This window comes from Vidua chalybeata, chromosome 4, assembly GCF_026979565.1.
Source record: "Vidua chalybeata isolate OUT-0048 chromosome 4, bVidCha1 merged haplotype, whole genome shotgun sequence".
In the NCBI taxonomy this organism is placed as follows: Eukaryota; Metazoa; Chordata; class Aves; order Passeriformes; family Viduidae; genus Vidua; species Vidua chalybeata.
Genome location: NC_071533.1, coordinates 14,525,421 through 14,546,015, shown reverse-complemented (window position 1 = coordinate 14,546,015; position 20,595 = coordinate 14,525,421). Strand labels below are relative to the sequence as shown.

Below are 20,595 nucleotides of genomic sequence, written 5' to 3'. Positions count from 1 at the left end.
AGTCCTGGTCAATCTACTCCTCAGGCTCCTCTTGTCCACTAAGCCATCCTGCTAGTGGCTTCCTTGATTGTCACTTGGTTTTATTTGTTAAACACCCACTGAATTATTGGAGTACTACTGGAATTCATTTATTTTATTAACAACATAGTGGAGATTACTTTTGTGCTGACAGGACCTGCATTTCCACAAAGTAATGCATATTCTCTGAAGATGTAGGGTAAATTTCAAGCCATCTGCTTGCTGCCTGGGGTGAGTTTAAAGTAGATTCTAAAGTAATCTGGGTGCAACAGATTTTGTGCCCTCCCATATCACCTACCAGAGGAAGGGAGTTTGGAACTAGATGATCTTTAGGGTCCATTCCATATAAAAATATTCTGTGAATGCTGTAATCTAAAAAATCCTTGCTAAAAATAACTTCAAACACTAAATAAATTATAAGATGTGAGATTTTTTTTCCCAAAGAGAAGACAGGAATTTGAACTACATTAATAATATCAGCTTTTTAGGTATTTATTGCAGATACGGTACTCACTTGGAATCCCCCTTGGTGTGGATGGAATCTTTGGCCCATGTAGTTAGTTACAAGTAAAACCATTAACATACATGAGATTTTTTTTTTTTTTAAAACTTCATTTTTCAGATGGCGGGGCCCTTTCATATTTCATTGCTTTGCAGTAGCCATGTGCCAGTCAAATGACAAGAGTTCAAAGTAACTTCTGAATAAAGCCACAGTTCCTTCCTCTTGTGTCTGAATTGTGTTGGCCATGACCAAGGCAAACATAAGATCCTTGCTGCGTAGTTCTGTGTAGCATCTTGCCTTCCATTTTTACAGAGCCTTTCTTGAACTTTGCTGTGTGTCACAACCTTTTTAGAAGGCTGCTTTTTCTGCAGCAGGGATTTAGGGGAGAGAGGATGCACATTATAAATCAGGAAGTTAATACTGCAGTTCTTTGGAGAATTGTACTGCAGTTGCCATTCCTCCCTCTCCTATGGGTCTTTATGAAATTTTTTTTCAGAGAGTGCTCTGGGTTTTGCTTGCCTCTTTCACTCCCTTTAGTGTAATTCAACACTCAGATTTGTGTCTTTGCAGGCAAAAGATTCTGGATAAGACATCCTTTGCCTGTCTGCTTTATTTCTTTATTACTGGTACTTAATAACCTCTGGGGAGCTGCTGCTCTGCATTGCACTCTGAGTTCTGTTGACCTGGGGAGAGCTTAAGATTGCAGCAGTAATGAAATGTTGGTGTCATACATGCTGCAGCAGAGAGCTGGTTTTCCATGTGTGAGTCCAGTGCCAAGGCTAATCTTTAAAGCCATTTCCACAGTGACAGATCATCACACCTCATTGCTGGTGTTGCAAAACCTCTCCTTTGAGTTCCTGTGCAGGTGAGATCAGTGCAACTATTGCTGATAGACTATTCCCCAAACACTCTCCCCTCCCCTCTCCCCCACATTTATCTCTCTCCTTTTGAAATGAGAACAAGTTTGTTCTGTTTAGAATTCACCAGAATGTGAAGGTAATGGTTTATTAGCTGTTTTTGCTTTTAATACTATTGCCACACCAATTCCACGCCTTGTACTGTCAGAATTTAAAATGTAGGCAAAGTCAGAATAAGTCTCCAGATTGCTGAAAACATCCTTCATGTGAGGTGACCTTGCTTCACCTTTTCTGTACAATTCTGTCACTTGTGCTGGTTTTAAATGACATAGTGGGTCTGAAAAGTCACTTGAACGATGTCTGACTGATATTCAGTAGACTGAAAATTTGCAGAGGGTACATGACTGAATATTTAAGAGAGTAAAAGTAACATTTAAGCATTTTCTCCCTGTCTTTTTATGTGCATGTAAAGTACTGCTAATAGATCTTGCCTTCTGTTGCTGAAACTTACAGGGAATTCATGATGGCCTAATTAATTTCAAGATGGTCTTGTTCATGTTTGACAAAATCTTTGTCTAGATAGAAAGACATGATGATAGAATGACTAATCCATGCTTTGCCAGGTATGAGTAAGGATTGATACTGAAAAAAGGAGAACAAACTTATATTGTCTTATTCCCTGAGAAAAAGTTATCTAAGAGTGTCAAATTTAGTTCTGTGCAGTTTAAAAAGCTTCTACATAGAATCAGTGGTTGTAAGGGTAGGTAATACATCTTTTTAAATTAAATTAGTCACACTATGTGACTATGAATAGTCACACTATTTCATACCCGACTTATAAACACAAACTTTTGTTATGTTTGCTGTTTGCTCTCTGCTCTCTTTGTAATTTTATTCTATGTCAAAGTCTGACAATCTAAGAGAAATTTTTTTTTTTGAAGTTTGCTTGGTCTTAAATAAAAGTGCTTGCACCATATCCAAATGCTTTTTTTCATCCACTTCAATAGCAGACTAAATTACCTTTCTCAGAGACTGTCTACTTCTAGTTTCCACTCCTTTTCCTGACATCAGGAGAAAATAGGGACAAACCAAGGGTGACACCAGATTTCAGCTCAGGGGAAAGGCAGTGCCTTATCTCTCAGCAGCACTCTGCTTGCTTTTTACATATTACTGAATTTCCAGAGCTGAAGAATGATTTATGTTGAGCAAATTTCTGGAAGAGTGTTTTAAGGCAGAAGATCATTTGATTTAGGTGTGCCTTGGCATGTTTAATATTTGAAGTGAATGGGAGTGGATGGTGACCAGAGGAAGAGCAGACTGGGAAGACGTGGAGAAAAGTCTCAGGCTTGTTGACAGCTGTGTAGGAAGAGGTGTGGCAGGTTTTAGATCTGTCTGCTTTTTTGGGAGGACATAACACATGCCTTTATGTATTCCTGATAAGTCTATCTTGTGCTTCTTGTTTAATAAAGACTTTTTGAAGAAGTGACTCATTAAAAACAACTTCATTAAAGAACCAGTACACTACAGGGCATTTTTGATTTGTTTACTTTTTCAATAGTTCTTCTCCATGGTCTGAATTCAGCAAAAATGCTCTGTTCTGCAGATATCTTGGTCAGACATAGGAGGACTAGAAGATGTCAAGATGAAGTTGAAGCAGGCAGTGGAATGGCCTCTCAAACATCCAGAGTCCTTCATCCGAATGGGGATCCAGCCTCCCAAGGGTGTCCTGCTTTATGGACCTCCTGGGTGCTCAAAAACCATGATAGCAAAAGCTTTGGCTCATGAAAGTGGCCTCAACTTCTTGGCAGTGAAGGTAGGCCACTCACACTCACGTTTTCTTAACTCCTGCATAACAACTGATGGCTTTACCAATTTCCAGTGTTAAAATCCAGTGGCTCGTAGTGTTTGATCCCTATATATGCTCCAGCAAACACCTTGTAAATATCAAGTAAGTTTGTGTTTTCCTGTATGCTGTTAAAAGAATTGTTGTTTATTTTGTCACAGCACAGATGTTGGATGGATGGGTAAGCTGTGGAGTGAGGTCTTAAATATTGGCATTGCTTAAAGTCTTTCTAAAAGTGGCAACAATATTTATACTGCAATTAAAGCAATGTAAATGAAAAGTGACTCTGGATAGTGGATAGCTGCTGTTATTGTAATAATTACTTGCGTGCATGGAAATATCATCTAATCTCTTGCATTCCTTTTCATTCCTCAGGAAGGTCACTCTATCTCACTGTGTTTCATTACAGATTTTTCTTGTCCTATTTGTCTTTTTTCTGGGGAAATAGTTCTACTTCATCAGTTTTCAGAAAGCTTGAAAAATCAGTTATATCTTGAGTACTCTTGTATAAATGGGATATTCTCTCAGCGTTAAGAAACACTTCGTATAGAAAAATTTTGGATTTCGTTGCCTATGAATCAGTGTAATTGATCACTGTGGGTTGTATGGAAAACACATGAATGGAAGTTATTTAATAATAATACTGACCTTCACTGCATAGGAAAGATAAAAAGATAGCAGAGTGATTCCACATGGGGTAGTCTTGCAGCTGTGTCAGAATGTTAATGAAGTGCAAGAAAAAACATTTGTTTAAGTATGTTGAAAGTATCTCCTCCTCAGCAGTAAGATCACGTCCCCTTCTCTGTTGACCATCTCTTTACTCACAAAGCCTCCTGTGTTAGTTTCTGCACAGCTTCCTCCTCCTCCCATCCTTTCAGGCATTCTGTAGCTGTGGATCCTTTCTGGGAGCAGAGGCAGTTGTGTTGGCCCTAAAGCCAACAGCCCTTCACTGCCCGGGCTCTCTGGGATTACAGGCAACCCTCTGGGTCACAGTCACATCAACAAGGGCAGCCTTTAAACAAGGTAACCTTTACCTCCGCCTCTGCTTAAAAGAAAACAGTCCTCTTTGTCTTGCCCTAAGCACTGGGAGGGTGAGGAAAAAAAGTCTGGGAAAAAAAAAAAAAAAACAGTTGAAAATGGATGTTGTTGCTATCTTGTATCCCTCAATCATGGCACTGTCAGACAGTTTTACTGATGCAGTTAATTGTCTGAAAGTGAAGGGTGGCTCATGCTGACCAGGAGGTGTCCAAAGGTGCAATGATGGGAAATGCTGGTGTACAGTAATGCAGCATTTTTCCATGGTGGAGTTCTGCACGTGCAACATTCCCCATTATTGAAAAGCTGCAGAAGTGTCTGGCTCAAGGAAATTGCCTGTGATTCCCAGTTGGTTTAAATCCCCTGGCCTGGAACTGGTCAAATATTCAATGTACAGATGTTTCAAGAAGTACATCTTTGGAGCATGTCCAACCTTGGACATGTTGACTCCAGGAAGGGAACATAGCCCACTTACTCTAACTTCACATTTGTTTCCTGGACAGGAAAAAGGCAACATCCATCATATACTAAATGTGTTGAACATCATCTGTAGCACTTTTTCAAGCACAACAGGCATGCATTAATTTCCACTGCAAGTGTTCCTGCAATAAATTCAAAGTAGATGAATATGTGGGGTTTTGGTTTGTTTTGTTGAGGTGTTTTTGAGAGGGGATTTTTCTTTTCTTGCTTAGAGCCCTATTTATTTTCTCCTTCTCTACATTATGTCTTGGATATCCATCCCTGGAACTGGCATCAGGCATTTTAAAATGAAAGTGCAATTCTTGATGATTTACTTTTCAGACTTGCATTTTCCTTCCAGTCTCTCTCAAGTAAGTAATTCTGATGAAAAGTGTCTGCTGTACAGCTTGTAAGATACTCTTTTGGGATAGTGCAGAGGGCAGAGGTTCTTGGGCTCTTCTGGAGCAGGGGCTGCAGGCAGGAGGCACAGCTCTAGCTGTGGGAGCCTGCTGCTGGATGCTGCCTCTCCCTTTGTCTGTGAAGCCTGAGAGGAAATCGATTCTGTTACATGCAGTGCTTGCTCGGTTTGGTGATTTTCGGAAGGCTGCACCTATTGTGTCTGCACACTGCATGTAAGAGCTATGGGCACAGTAAGTCCCAGCTGCCATCAGTGCTGGATGTACTGTCCTTGTCTGAGCTGGCTGTTCTGCTTCAGTGCTGAAGGTATGGCCCCTGCCCTAGCCTGCCTCCAGGACGGCTTTGTTTGCCAGATGTGTCTGTGCAGTTTGGACAGCTGACTGTTCAGTGAGATGTTTCAGCTGGGTTATGAGCAAACTGTTTGAATGTGACCTTTCCATCTGTCTTGGGCATGGGGAGCCTCTGGTACATGTCTGACTGGCCTCTTGTGAGGTTTGGGAGATGGGCTGAGTCTCCATGTCATTTCTGGGCAGAGGAGCTGAAGAAAATAACCTGATAACAGATGTTTGACGTTGCATCCTGTTCTCTTCTGAAATCTATTGTGAGGTTTGAATGGTTAGTGTTACAATGAATGCCGCCCTTTTGTAAACATGGTCTTTGATACTTGGCCAAAAACTTTTTATAGCTGTATTTGCACCAAGATTGGTGACCTTTTGCTTTTCCAGAGCAAAGCAGCTTGTTGGTTGGTTTGTTTTACAAAGCAATCTTGCATATAATTCCTAGGGGGAATAGTTTATTTTTGTTCTTTCTCTTGACTTTCTTTGTATCTAATACAATGTATCTGCTAAATTTACTGGAGAGGAGGTTGTCAGCTACTTTCCAGGGGACGGCCCTTCCTGCTCCTTCCTGCCAACCCCTTTTTCTATATCTCTTGTAGCACTGAGGCTTTTCAGGTTTTAGTGGGCATCTGGATTATTCCCCCCTCCAAACCTCTGTTACAGAAAAGGCAACTGAATTGTTCTCAGCTGCTTGGAGATTTTTCAAGGTTTTGCACTCCTGGATACAAGCGAGTGTAAGACTGCGTGAAGGAATGGATTAGAATAATTTTTTCATTCTGCAGGATTGAACATCAGTCTTGACTTATCAACAGCTTTTGATCTGACTGACTACTTGTTTCAGTCAGCCTTCTCTGCACTTTTGTCTTTCACAATCCTCTTGTGCTTGTACCAAAATCTGTGATTTTCTTCTGAAATGTGCTTTATGCATTTTTTGTGATAGTAAGAAAAACCCCTTATATACAGGTATTGGACCTATCCTTTGAATATGATGGCGGTATAACTTTCAGCTTCTGCCAGGCTGATGACACTTTGTTACATACAACCTGTCTCTCTGACATTTTTGCTCTAGATGTCATCTAGCTTTCTGAAACTGAACATGAAGGAAATGAAGCCCTTTGTCACTGTATTCCCTCTTTTGACTATTTATGTGGTAGGTATTTCTGTGGACTGTTTTGACAGTTCCTGCACTTAGGGTCAGCTTTGACTCGCTGGTTTTTTTGAGCTATATTTTTTGTGAGACCACTAGGATTTTTGTGGTGATATTACAGTTTTGGAAGAAACTCACCTATCTTGCTGTATGGCATAGATAATTATCTCCACATTTGTCTTGTATCTTAGTTTATTTAGATGTGTTACAACTGCCCTCTTCAGCTTTAAATTTCTTTGTTTATTTCATTTTTAGGAAATCCTGTGTCATTGTATTGTGCTAAGAATCAAATGAGTATTACTTTTCCTTACAGATTTTCTGTTGCTTTTTTGGGAGGCAATTTGTAGAGAGTCTGTGTGGAATTCCCTCCCCCCCTCCTCCTTATTATTGTGCTATTTAGGTCATTAACTTTACTACTAAATAAAAATACCATTGAGCTTTTTTTAGTTTTAACCTATTCCAGAATGAACACTGGTATCTGCTCTTAAGATGTCAGGCTGGGAGGCACCATCAGGGTACCCATCCAGATAAACTTTATCACCCAGCTGTAGTGGTCTGATCCATGGGGACTTGGAGTTTTGTTTTCTGTCCAACAGGCAGATTACCTGAGTTTTTAAGATATATAGTAAGAAAAAATATGTAACTTCTATATGCTTGTGAAGGTTTAGAAACATCATTTTTCCTCTTGCTGCTTAGTGTTTTTTAACATTTGTCTGTTTAAAATCAAAAGTAAGGCAAAGCCTCACTTAGGGGTAGTGACAAAAACCAGCTTAAATTTTAAAAGGTTAAATGCCTTGCAGTTCAGCTAAGTGAGACACAGTAATTTTTGTAAACAGGATAAAGCAGTACTTGAAAAAAACCCCACCACACAAAACAAAAAAAAAACCAAACCCACCTGTGACAGTAAGGGGTGTTTAAGGATGTCAGCACTGAGCAAACCACGGGTACAGATTATGTGAACTATACTGTTCTTAAACTTTAATTTGAAACATTGGTTAGGAGATCCAGCTACAGTGTGATTAAAAAAAAAAAAAAAGAAAGAGAAAATATTCCTGACCTTTTATTTGCTGTTACTTAAGAGCTTGGGCTGAAGGAATCTTTTCTTTTTTCAATGAGCAGTAATTACAAAAATATACACTGTTCCCAGGGCTCTGACTTCACCTTGGCTTGGTTTAGCTTCCTGTATCACCCAGCTGATGCTTTTGTACCACTCCCCGTGCTTGACATGTGCTTAAGCTTAGTTTGTCATCTGGATTAATTATGTCAAAATATTTTCCAATTCAAGTTTCCTCTGCTTTTCCCTTCAGCTCTTGGCTGTGGCAGCTCCAACAGATTAATGAGGCTTGGAAAGGTCGACTGCTTTGCTTTGTGCAGAACTGTCACTGAGTTTTGGGGAGATAGCTTAGCCTTTTGATGGGGATTTCAGTGAGCAGAAGCCTGAAATAAGAAAGCTTGGTGATGTAAGTAGTTTAAAAGCAAAGCATTTAAGATGAAAAATGCAGAAGCATTGTGGTTTTATGAGAAATTTTGGCAAACATTTGATAAAATTTCTAGAAATATCCACAGTAACACATATACAATAAATTGTTAGTTAATTAGCAGATAGTAAAAGTAACTCTGTTTGAAAAATTTGACATTTTTTACTAGGGATAACAAGTTGAGATACTTTGAGCTTTTCATCCTGAAGGTCTCTGCATATTTTAGTCAACTAAAAATAAATCATTCATCCATTCATACCATAAGCTTACCAAAAGTGAAGATGCAGGCAGAAAATGATTAAATATAATTCTCATCTCTTTGTCCCTTCTCAATTACCTTGCACATTTATTTTTTTATTAGCACTTAGTTTCTCTCTCTCTCTTCAAGTTACCAATGGAGGAGTGGGTTGTTGCTGAAGGTGTGAAATCTCAGCAAATAAGTTTTGCAGCAGGGGTGGCTCATTTTGTGTTGTTTTGCTGTGTGATTTTTGATCCTGCATGGATCCTTCCCCATTGATGCCAGAGGCACTCCGAAGGCACTGGTGCATGCAGTGATTGTAATTAAATGTTTCCAGTCAGTTCATTCTGCAGTGCAAATCCTGGCTTCTCTCTTGTGTAAGGAAGCCTCCGAAGACTGTTGTTGGAGTTTGCTGGTCAAGGTAAATGGCAAACAAGTGGACTTTGAGGCATGAAAATTGGATATTATAGTTGCCTTTTCAATCTGAACATTCTGCTTGTAACAGCTCCACTGCAGGGATTGGGGATAACAGGGTTTTGCCTGTTTGCTCCCTTAAATACTTTGGAGCCCACAAGCACCTGCTGAAACTGAAGTTTTTCAAACCCCGGGCAGGTGTCAACAAGTTTTTAAGGTCCTCTGGAATGTGAGGCAGAGGGAGAGGAAGTGATTAAAATGGTGCATGGTGCTCAGTCTGGGGTTTGCATGTGCTGAGAAGCTGGGAGTGATGCAGATTAAATCTTTAAGCAGCCCTGAAAGAGAAGAAGCAGGCTTTATTCTTAACAAGCAAACAGAATGCGCTTTCTGAGCAAATATTTTTCTATGCAGCGTAACCAATTACCAAATCACACATGTACAGCCTCTGCCTTAGAAAGAGCCTTACTGTTAAAATAAAGGAAGTTTCAGTGTTTATCTTGTTAACTTGCTTCCCTGCAGCTGCCCTGACTCATGTGCTGCTTTGGTTGGACTGTGGGAGGGATGGAATAGCATTTTGCCATGGAGATTACAGTGCCAAAGGACTCAATAACTAATTTCTGAGTCTTTTCAGTGTTGTTAGAATAGAGCATAAGGCAGAGAGAATTGAGATTGTTCAATCTGGAGAAGAGAAGGCTTAGGAGTTACCTAATTGTGGCCTTCCAGAACGTAAACAGAGCCTACAGGAAAGATGGAGAAAGGCTTTTTCCAAGAGCATGTAGTGACAGGATAAGGAAGAATGGTTTTAAAATGGAACAGAGTAGATTTAGATTAGATAGATTAGGAAAAATTGTTTACTGTGAGGGTGGTGAGGCAGTGGCACAGGTTGCCCAAAAAAGTTGTGGATTACCCATCCCTAGATAATGTTGGATGAGGGTCTGAGCAACGTGGTCTGGTGTAAGGTGTCCCTGCCTTTGGCAGGGAGGTTGGAACTAAATGATTGTTAAGGACTCTTCTAACCCAGGCCATTCTGTGATTCCATGACTTTATCTCACTTTCAGTGTCAAAACTGGAAAGAATTAAAAAAAGATGCTGGTTTTAACTGTATGAAGGGTATATTGGTGGGGTGGGATCAAACTTTGCTCCTCTGAGCTGGATGTCTAAGCTTCTCCTGCAGTCTTAAGAGAAATAAGCACATGGTCCCTGAGAGGTGAATGGCTGTCTGCCCAAATCAGTTAATGTGAATATCTAACTCAGATGCCAGTGTGTGACTGTGGGCAGTGAACATTGCCCTAGGAAAACAGTGTGAACAGTTGAAAAATAATTTTGGTACCTCTGTCTTTTTTTTTTTTTTTTTTTTTTTGTTTTTTTTTTTTGTTTTTTGTTTTTTTCTGAGATTCACAATACAGAGCTCAGTTTCTAGAGACATCATTTGAAATTAAATATTGATTATGACTGATACTTTAGTGTATGATAATTTTTGCTTTGAATATGGAAAAGAGGGAATTGTTCATTATCTTGTAGTAATAATCTAGAGTAGTAATCTATTAGATGAGATACAAACTCTCTAGTTGGATTTTTAGGACACAGGAATTATACTCTGTGGCTAACAGTTTAATGTGTCTGTGTAAGAGCCCAGAACCCGTATGTGAGGTTATCAGGGTATTTCTGAAGAGTCTAGACTGAGCTGTGTGCTGGAGACATCTGGAGCTGTGCCCATGTGACTCAGAAAGCCTAAGTGCATAACTTGCCTGATTGGCAAGAATGGGGGGGAAAAAAAAAAAAAACATGTAAGAGAAGTCACTGACTAAATTTCCTACCCAAGTGGTGGAAAAAATCTGCAAGTGGTCTTAAGCCCTGCACTGAAAAATGACTGATACTCTTTAACTTCAGGATAGCAGATGTCCCTCTTGCAGTTTAAAACCGCTTTGAGAACTTCTGTCAAAACCATGTGTGCACAAGCTTATCTCATGTTGCTGCATGTATACTGGGGTTTTATCGTCTGTGCAGTTAATCTTTCAAGAGTTGATTCTGATAATATTTTAAATGCAAAAAAATTTGGTTTTTTATTAAAATAAAAAAGAAATTAAAATTCATCCAATCCAGACCATAAGCAAGTAAAAGGTTTCATGATACACGGGGATATGTCTTGTAAGTGGGGATGGAATAGTCTTTAAGCACAGCATGCCTGGAAACTCTCTCTACTTTGAGGCTGAATAAAGAAACCTCAGCAGTATCCAGTGGGCCTGAATTGGCAGATTTTTTACTGTCAGTCTGGACTCTAGCTCACAAATGCTTATATGCATGGCTAAGCTACAACTGCTTCTGCCAATTTTCTGCTCCAAATATTTTGCTGGTTTTGGAGTCCCTGTGCAAATGTTCACAAGAAACAGGTTTTATTTCTTCATGTCTGCTTGTATGGAAGATGACTTTTTGCAGATGAGAACAGAGCTGTGCAGCATTAAACTGGCCCATTTTTTACTACCACCTCTTGGTCAGTCTATCAACAGCTATAAAAAGCTTTTAAAAAGAATCCATATTCTCACCCCTTGGCCAGAAATGGTCTTTCAACAAATGTCAGCTTGCTAAGTCAAGCTCATGTCATTTGATTTTTAAAGCATTTAGAAAAGCACTGAAAGATAAAATTTAAAAACTCTCCTGGTATTTCTTCAGTGGCCTCCAAAGAAAGTCTGCTAAAGGTGAGCTTTATGGAAATGAGAAGCTGTATCAGCTGCCAGCAAGTGACATTGTGATGGCCTGCAGACTGCATGTCCTGCAGTTGTTTTTTTTTCAAATAAGAGCTGCCATGAATCTGAGCTAAAGGACAGTACAGGTGCAGACAGGGTAAGGCAAAGGCTCAGCTCAGGTGGGATCAGAGATCACCCAGTTCTTTTGCTACCTCCAGATGCTTTGAATATTTCTAGTTTTTGTGTTGTGGTTTTCAGTGTTTGCATGATTGAATTGTACAGCAATTCCTCCTCTTTTGTTTGTGCTTTGTCTTACTTTGGAGCCTTTCCTTTTCTTGACGTGGACAATAAGGATTCTGAGCTGCTCGCAATAAAAACCATGACACTCAAATGGAGTTCTTATACCCCTCATGAAGGGTGAACTAGAAGACTTTCAAACCAATTTTCATGACAATTCTGCACAAGGAGGCACAGGTCATTAACATGTAGTGTTCTTTCACCTGGAGTTGCTGCTTAATGAAGAGAAAAACAGAGAAAAACTTCATGTCAAAGCTTACAGCAAAAAGTTGCATTCAAAATAATTATCTGTGAAACATTTAAAACGTATTTATTGCTTTGATGTTGCCTTCATCATATTTTAATGCTTAATTAAAAATAAAACTACAAGCATCTGAAATTATATTGTACCTTAAAGCTCAAATAGAATAGTTTTGAGTTTAAGGGTTTTTTTTGCTGAGACAAAAGAAAATGTCAGGCTGTTTAATGTTGAGTCATAGGAGAGGAACACACTGTTGGCACGGGTGCATGTGATGTTGGTTTCCATGGGAATACTGATATGAATAAAGATTACTTATGGGAATAAGGACATGAAAGGGAAGGTCCATAGACTCCAAGGAAAAGCTAGTGAGAGAGATCTGTAATTTTGGGTAAAGTCTGCAGCGGTTTCTCATTGTGACAGAGAGCTGGATGGAAAAAGAGGACTCTGCTCTCGTTCCTTAAGGATTTGTCAGGGCCGTGCTATCGGATTCCTCATCTGCCCTGAGTGTGATGAGCCACGAGGGCCTGGAGCAGCTGGGCTGTCTCTGAGCTGCAGTCTGGCCCTCACTAACTGCTGCACGCTCCTCATGGGTGGTGTCAATAGCAGCAAAAGGCTTTGTGCTTCTCTCTCTCACCTTGTTTTTTGTGTTTCTCTCCTCACCTTCTTCTTCCCTTCTGTCTTTCTTGCGTTCCTCGGTTTTGTGTCAGAATAATTCTGTTTCCATGCAGGTACCCACCAGACTCCAGTTTTGCAGTCATTGGAGGCCTCCAGGTGACACTTTAGCTGCCACAGCAGTTGCTTTAAAGGTGGATGTTGCTGAAAGAGAACAATGCTAATTGTATAATTTACCTTTCATACAGTTCAGCCCTATCAACCCTTACAGTGTGGCTTTGGCCTGTGTGGTGCTCTAGGTCTGGCTGCTGCACTCACCTCGTCCTTCGGATAAAGGTCAAATCTTTGAAAAGAAAGAAATAAAAATGGTGTTTATGTCTGGATGCTTTGCTGGTATTAGATAACTTGTGCTTTGCTTTTCAGAGGATATATTTTTTTACCCCTACATGAGCACAGGTGTTTTCCAGTGTCAGTGTAAAGTCAGTGCATTAACTGTTACTGCAGGAATGAAAATGATCATGGAGAGGGGAGGCTGCAGAAACCAGTGTGCTGCATTTTTAGAGTGATGAATCTGTGTTCCACCGACCTGGGAACAAAGTCCAGATGGTCCCATTCAAAGACGGCTTGTAACAGAGGCTCTGTCAATGCTAGTGCATAAAAATGTGTGTCTGCCACACATTCTTAATTGTGACATACCTGCTGTTAAAGCTGCCCTATGCTTTGGGCTGTTACCTGAAGGCACCCACAGCTGGGAGGAGGTGGTTCAGCTTTCTGACTGAGAAGGATGTTGTTTCTTTTGGGGAAATTACAAGAACACCTGTTGTTGCCTGGAAAATAGATTGGAGCCACTGGCTCTTTTCGTTCAGGGTAGCAGATAATGATCCTTGTTTGTGGCTGCAGGTCAGTGTTGATGCAAACCAGGCTGAAGTCAATGAGTCATTTCCAATCCCAGGAGAAGCTGAGGCCCATTAGGAAGCATTATTTAAGCAACCTATCCTACAGGATACAGCAGAACAGAAAATACTCTGAGAATTTGCCATTGTTTTACTTTTTATAATTGTAAGTACTTGTTCAAGACTGGAATGCTGACCCTGTGGTCTTCAGTCTGTTCCTGGTGGACAGGGCTGTGAGGATAAACAGGGACCACAGCAGCTGGCACTCATAATCCTTCTTGGCAGCCTCAGCAGAGGAGCAGGAATGTGCATGAGCTCAGACACTGAACAGCTCCCTTGCTAGGGATGGGTTTCAGGTGTGCTGCTGTGGAGCTTCTTGCTTCACCTGCAGAGTGTCAGGTTCAAAGAAGTGCTGTTAAACATTAGTTTAAGTCACTGCTGTGGTGCTTGGTTGGGCAGGAGGCAGGTTGAGAGTGCAAGTAAATGCTTTTGTGATTTGTCCTTCTGTGATGCTACTGTGATTTGTCCTTCCGGCTGATTTGCAGCCCCTTGGTGCTGTTGTTGAGCACTTTTAAGAACCTCACAGTGTTTGTTTTCTTGGTTAATTCCATTTCTCATGAAGGTACTGGCAAAGTGTCAGGTGGAGAGGACTAACCAACATGCATAGGTAGTAAAATAGGTGGAGAAAGTTTGGTTCAGGTAGAGGGTAAGTAAAAATGCACCTGTAAGACTTACAAATGACAAAATATCAGAATTTTTTTGTAACCAGAGTATGACCAGTGTAACGCTGGCAGATTGTCTCAGTCATTTTGTATACAAATGTGTCATGCTTTTTAATTTTCTATTTTTCAGGGGCCTGAGTTGATGAATAAATACGTTGGTGAGTCTGAACGAGCAGTGAGAGAGGTGAGAAAGGGCAAGCTGTGGGTAATGATAGATACTAAGCTTCCTTGACTTTCAAATTCTTCTCTACTTTTGAGATGACCATTAAACTTTCTGAAAAACTCCTGGTGTAAGTTTAAAAAAGAAAAGAAGAAAATGAAGGAGCAGGGATATTTAGCTTTCTCCTGCCTCGATCTAGTGATACAGGTTGAATTTGGGATCCTGTGGCAGCTGTTACTGCTGTTAAAAAAAATCTGCTTTAAAATAAAAACAACCCAAGACAAGACAGGCTGATGCCTGTTATGTGAAGCTCTGTAGGTCTTGAGGTGTGCAGGGGATGATGGTGTACTGTAAACAGCTTCCTTTCCTTAAAACTGAGTATTTAATTGTTGTTTTTTTGTAGATCTTCAGGAAAGCCAGAGCAGTATCTCCTTCAATTCTTTTCTTTGATGAAATAGATGCCTTGGCAGTAGAAAGGGGAAAGTAAGTAATCATGTTACAAAAACAACAGATATTATTTCCTGATAAATTATTCTTACACTGTACAATCACAAATTTATTTACTTTTCTAGAATTATGTTATTAAATATCTTCATTCTTTATACAGAAGGGTAATGTGTGTCTTTTACTCAAGCCTATTTAACTTGGCATAAACAGGTAAGCTGATGGAGTTCCTCCTTTCTCATCTCATTAGCAGGAATAAATCTACTGGTTCTCGTACTCTTTGGCTCTTTTCTGTGGTTTTACCTTTTATTTCCAGTAACTTAACTTCTTTCTTTTCCCAGGGTTGTTGCTCTGGCCTAATTTGGTGTCTCCATCAAGCAAACAATAGGATCATAAGCTACATAACACTAATTTCTAAGGAGAAAACTCATAAAACTAAATTTACACCTATGTTTAAATGATTTGCCAGACTGGGAAAAACTTCATTAAAAGACTTGGGAACAGTTGTGGTCTTTCATGTGTGACATTAAGAAGGGATTATTGTGCAAACAGCTAATAGTATTTTTTTTAATATCCTGCTTTGTGATGATTCCAAGAGATGTTCAGCTAGTCTGACGTAGAATTATTGCAGTTTTTAGTTGCTACTACAGCATTTAAGATTTGACAGGCTCTGTAAGTGGACTTGCTTGAGGGATACCTCCTTATAAATGTAACTGCTACTTCCTGTTGCAGCAAATACTTCTATCCAGTTTTATTTTGCATGAAAAGCTACCAAATTGGTGCATTAGAAAGTATTTGTCCTGTTTAAAGGCACATCCAAACTTCAACATTTTTCTGGGGCAAAAGCTCCCTCAGCATCCCTACGGATTCTTTTGTATTGCAAGAAGGGCATTTGTATCTTCAGGGAAGGATAACAGGTGTCATTTTGATGTTTTGGTGACACAAATAAATGATTTGTGTCGCAGGAGATGGTGTCACATGTAGCGTAAAGCTGCTAAGAAATGAACATTCTTACTGTTGAAAATGCAAAATTTGATTGAAGATGTTTTCTTCAGAGTCCTTCTCATGTGCCATGTATGCAGCTGTGAAATTTGTGAACTTCCTAGAAGTGCTATGCACTGAAGCAACAGAGAAATTGCAAAATTGTTTGCTTGAATCAAGCCAGTGGAGGGGGAAAAATATCATCCCCTGCTGCAATTGTTAATGTGTTTAGCTTCCAGAACCAGCGCTTCATCAAGATCAAACCTCTTGGAAGGTTAAGCCATAATACATTTTAAACAGTCTTTTCACACAGTGCCCTGGAGGTGGTGAGTTTGTTTGTTTGTTTGCTTTTTTTAGGGAGTAATCAACTTGGTTTTATCTTACCTGGGACTGTCTGTGGGAGGTAGTAGGCCTGGCACAGCTTGCTGAAGAATGTGGTGTGACCTGCTGCAGTTGTGTTGTGCTTGAGACATCTGGTTTTGGAGCTTTAAAAAGAACAGGGTGGGACACACAAATATTTCATTGTCAAATCTGAACCAGATGGGAGGTGAAATATGTAGCAGAGTTCTCATAAAATTCATCTGAAATTAAATGGTATAGGAAACCAGACAAGGCACTTACTAGCAATGGCCTTTTTTTACAGGCTGACTTTGCACAGTAGGAATTTGCAAATGCACTAGAGATGCTAACGATTTGTAGCCTCTGGAGATCCATTTCCTGTACTAACTGTGCTGAAGTTTTCAAGGAAACACCTGTTTATATTGTCTCCCCATTCCCTCTGTTGGCTGAATTAGTTTTCTTTGCCTTGGCAGTGAAGAACACTCTGTGATACAGCTTTGTGAGAGTTTAAATCCTCTTGGTTTAAATCCTTGATAGGATGCTGAGGGCTTTGTGCAGGATGTGCCACATTCCATATCTCCTGGGTAGGCAACTTCTCCTGATCCTACCAGGACATGTCCAGAAATCCAAAGAATCTGAAACTGTTGTGGGACTAATTCTGATCAGAAATACAGATGTGAAATAACCTCGATGCTTTTGTTCTTCAAAGCAGCCTGCCAAGTATTCATTAACCCATTATTTAGATTTGACTAAAGCTTTTGTGGTTGTTTTGCTCCCAACCTTCTGTAGAGATCACTAAACAATCCCTTCTCAGCAGCAGGGGCATATGAACTAATAGATTTTGTAATTAAATGAGTGTAGAAGTAGGCAAAGTTAAGGCATTTTCTTGTTTGGGCCATTAATAACGTTGTCTCCTTTGCATCAGGTAGTGGATTCTGTCACTACACAAGCCATTGTGCAAACACTGTGGCTGCACTCAATTATGTCACAGTCTTTTATTTATTACACATTCCCAAGCCATAATTCATTCCATAACTGTGCTACATCTAACGTAACTGTCTCGTGTAGCAGTTTTGTTTTACAAAATCTATTTGTGTATGTTTGTTAGTTAGAGCTAACAATACTTTGAAGTCAGCAAACATTATAGTAATTCACATTGTTCATTGTCAAAATGTTTTATTTGGAAAAGATTATTTCTTATCCAACCTGCTTAGAAGTTCCATATGTTTTATCGATATGAACTAAGCTCCTGGATTTTTCTCTTGTCTGTCTACACCCTCCCTATTTTGCACGTAGTTGACACACTGATATTAATCATATTAATCAAGGAATTAAGAATGTGGACTGGATACATACCAGTTTAAAAGACAGTTTATGAAAATATAATCCTTCAGCTCTGAAGAAAAATAGTTCAATGTAAGGAGCAATGGCTTGAGATAAAAATCTGATTATCCTTGATGCAAGAAGTCAAGAGGGTGATTCTGAATGGTCTTGAGTTTCCAGTATGGTAGTGAAGACAAAAAGATACTTTGAGCTGTGTTCATTTCTGCATTTTGTTCTGTTACTCTGAGCTTCTAGTGCTCATGGAGGATTTTTCCATTTCTTTCTGATTTATGTTGAGATGATAGAGTAAGTTTAGAGAGAACTGAAAATGAAAAATTAGTGTCTCAGTGGCCTGACTGTAGAGAAAAAGGGAGGCATTCACCATGACTGTTTCTAAAGAAAGAAATTATAAACCTGCAGCAGAAAAGATGGTAGAAAGATAGAGGTGTCACAGTGAGGTTTGAAGAGGAGAAATAGACAAAAGAAAAACTTCTGCAGTCATGCATCAGGAGAGGTGAACCATGAGATGCACAGAGCCTTTTTCTCTGCTTTGTGGTTCTAATTAGCATTTGCTTACACAAGAAGATTATGACTTTTTCTTTTATTTCCCCATACTTTTGAAAGAGATTGTTATGACTTTTTGTAGGACAGATTGTACTGAAGCAGGACTGGTCCAGATGGAGCAGTGTGTGAGCAGCAAAGTCTGCTTTGAAGTAATCCCGTGCCTACACAGAGCTTGGGAGACTTTACAAATTACACAGCTGCTGAGAGTTATGGGTACTTGTTACCCTCAGTATCCTGACCATGTAAAACCTAATTCTTCTGGCCGTTAGGGGTTGCCAAGAGGAAAATGGCTTGGTAATTAGACTTGAAAGTGATGAATGAACGCGAGTCTGTGTAAATGCAGGGCAGACGGTCTGTTTGCTGAACTTCAGAAATCACCGTGCTTTGGAAATGGGACATTGTTTATATAAGTAGGATTTTTAGGATTTTTCGGCAAGAGACATCCTTTTCTTGTTTTTCAAAAGCAAAGCATTTCCCCTTTAACTGCAAGTCTCTGTAATGTAGGATGGGAAATAGTGCAGACTGCTGTAAAAGGCACTGATAAATTCTATTTTCCACGGGGAAGGAAAAAAAAAGACAAGGGACAAAATCAGTACCTTGCCTTTGACTTGTGGAGGCCAAAAGTTGGTGGATGAATATTGCTAACCTTGTCAGAGTGAGGATAGAAGTGACAAAGTGAAGGGACTTTGGTACCAATCCCCTGAAACCACAGCATGATGATTCTTTTTTTGGGAAAATATATTATCCTGTATGGTGGGGGAGGATAGATAGATTCCTAAGGCACAATTTAAAATAGTCAGAACTACTGAATGCATGTGAAAACACACTGTTTTCGTTTTAGGTTTTAAAATCTTTGCAGTCTCAAGTTCTGAGGCTCTCGGGCTTTTAGAAGAACCTGTGAGGAAGAGCAGCTTCTCTCCTGTAATGTACCACCTCTGCCTTGAACAGGGATAGTGATAAATCTTCTCTTTTTAAACCAAGATATCTTTCTGGGGTATTTTATCTCATATTTATTTATCCTCTACACTTGAACTTGTCATTGTATTTTAGTGCCTGTGCAAATTCCCTGGTGCAATGGGCAGTGTCTGTCATTGAAGGAGGTCAGTGTGTTGCATCCAGTAATCAAACCCACGGGCTGAATTCTGTGAGGAGGCAGCAAAAGAGAGAGGTTCTTGGCAGAAATTCACCTTGCACAGGGTAAATTAGCAGTACTGGAGCTGGAGGAAGTATTGTCCCGCTAATATTTCTTGTGCAAAGACAGAAGAACATAAGAACATGAACAAAGTATACCTGGAAGATAGGGAGTTTCCCCCTGCCGTGATTGTTATGAGTGACCCAATTCTTGTTCAGCTCAGACAAAGAACTTTGTGTTTCTGGCCTCTGTTGGCACTGGCGTCCCTGAACTGGGGGACATCAGCTGATTCCCTGCAATATCTGAGCTATGTTTGCACATGATGGAGAATTAAGGCATTCAAAACTTTTGTGACTGCTGTATGAATTCTTTAAAGTTTTGGAATTTGGTGTCCAAACGAATATTGTCTGAGGGGAAAAGCTGCATGCCTAGTGCCAGCTTTTTATTTTAGGCCTGGCAAGGAGTGGTGAAAGAGGAACATTTTGAAACGGTTTTATTGTACATAAAGCTTGTAATTGTTTTTTGGAAGAGCAATTTTAACAAACAGTGTTACTCATAGTTCATGTGTGTATACAGTAAATGTCTGCAGTCCCTTTAATTTTAAAGTAATCTTGTTAGTGCTTTTGACTATCAAGAATCCTTTATCCTTTGAATCCTTTGAATCTGTGTTTCTTCCTTTTTGTTGACAAACCCCAATAATTTGTAACTTCCTGGCCTAAAATTCGGATATTTGAAGTCAATAGAGACTTACATTAACATCAGTGAAAGCAGGACTGGATCCAAAAACCCTTTTCTTGAAGTCATCATTTTAATGATATGCAGGAGGAACATAACTGTAACTAAAATTTATGAACAGTGAACCTATTATACATAAATATTGTTGTAATGAAATGAAATCCAGTCTAGTTAGTTACTTCTAGGTCTAAAATACTTACAGCTTAAACTGTGCTTGCTTGCCTAGTAGACATGATTGATTACAGATTTAAACTTGATTAACTCTCAGGAATGCATAGGGGAGAAATGCTGAGAAAAATGGAATGAAAGGAAGTGGGAAATTTACTGTGCATCAGGTGTGTGCTTGGTTTGGGGTTGTTTTTTTATTTTGTTTCATTGTTTTTTTTTAAGGCAACATCAGTGTTAGCAGAATAGAACTCATGATGTTAGCATCGTTCCTAGGTCAGCCAGGCAGTGCCACGGCAAGCTGCAAGTGTGGGCTAGTGCCAGTCTTTCATGGATGTGCATCTGGAATTAACTTGCAAGCAAGGGAAATGAGTGATGGATCACCACCTAGGCACTCAAGCATTTGGGTATGTGCTTGGGGAAGGCACTCTGGAAGAAAACCTGTTGATTCCAAACCTGTCTCAAGCTGGCTTCTTTTCTCCTTTTCTCTCCTTTCACTGTGTTTAGTTTTTCTGGGCCTACTTCATTAACTTTTGGAAGCTGCAATAATGAGTAAC

The 20,595-nt window shown here is 39.7% G+C and overlaps 1 protein-coding gene across 3 annotated transcripts in view; it reads left to right on the top strand.

Annotated features, from left to right (window-relative positions):
- SPATA5 (spermatogenesis associated 5) overlaps positions 1-20,595 on the top strand; it is a 161,547-nt gene that overhangs the window by 21,960 nt on the left and 118,992 nt on the right. For 2 of the 3 annotated variants that reach the window (XM_053939862.1, XM_053939864.1), the window contains exons 12-14: positions 2,981-3,190; positions 14,326-14,379; positions 14,759-14,838. In XM_053939862.1, coding sequence (XP_053795837.1) covers positions 2,981-3,190; positions 14,326-14,379; positions 14,759-14,838 — 344 coding nt within the window. The remainder of the gene's footprint in view (positions 1-2,980; positions 3,191-14,325; positions 14,380-14,758; positions 14,839-20,595) is intronic. The other variant, XM_053939863.1, reaches the window with a different exon arrangement.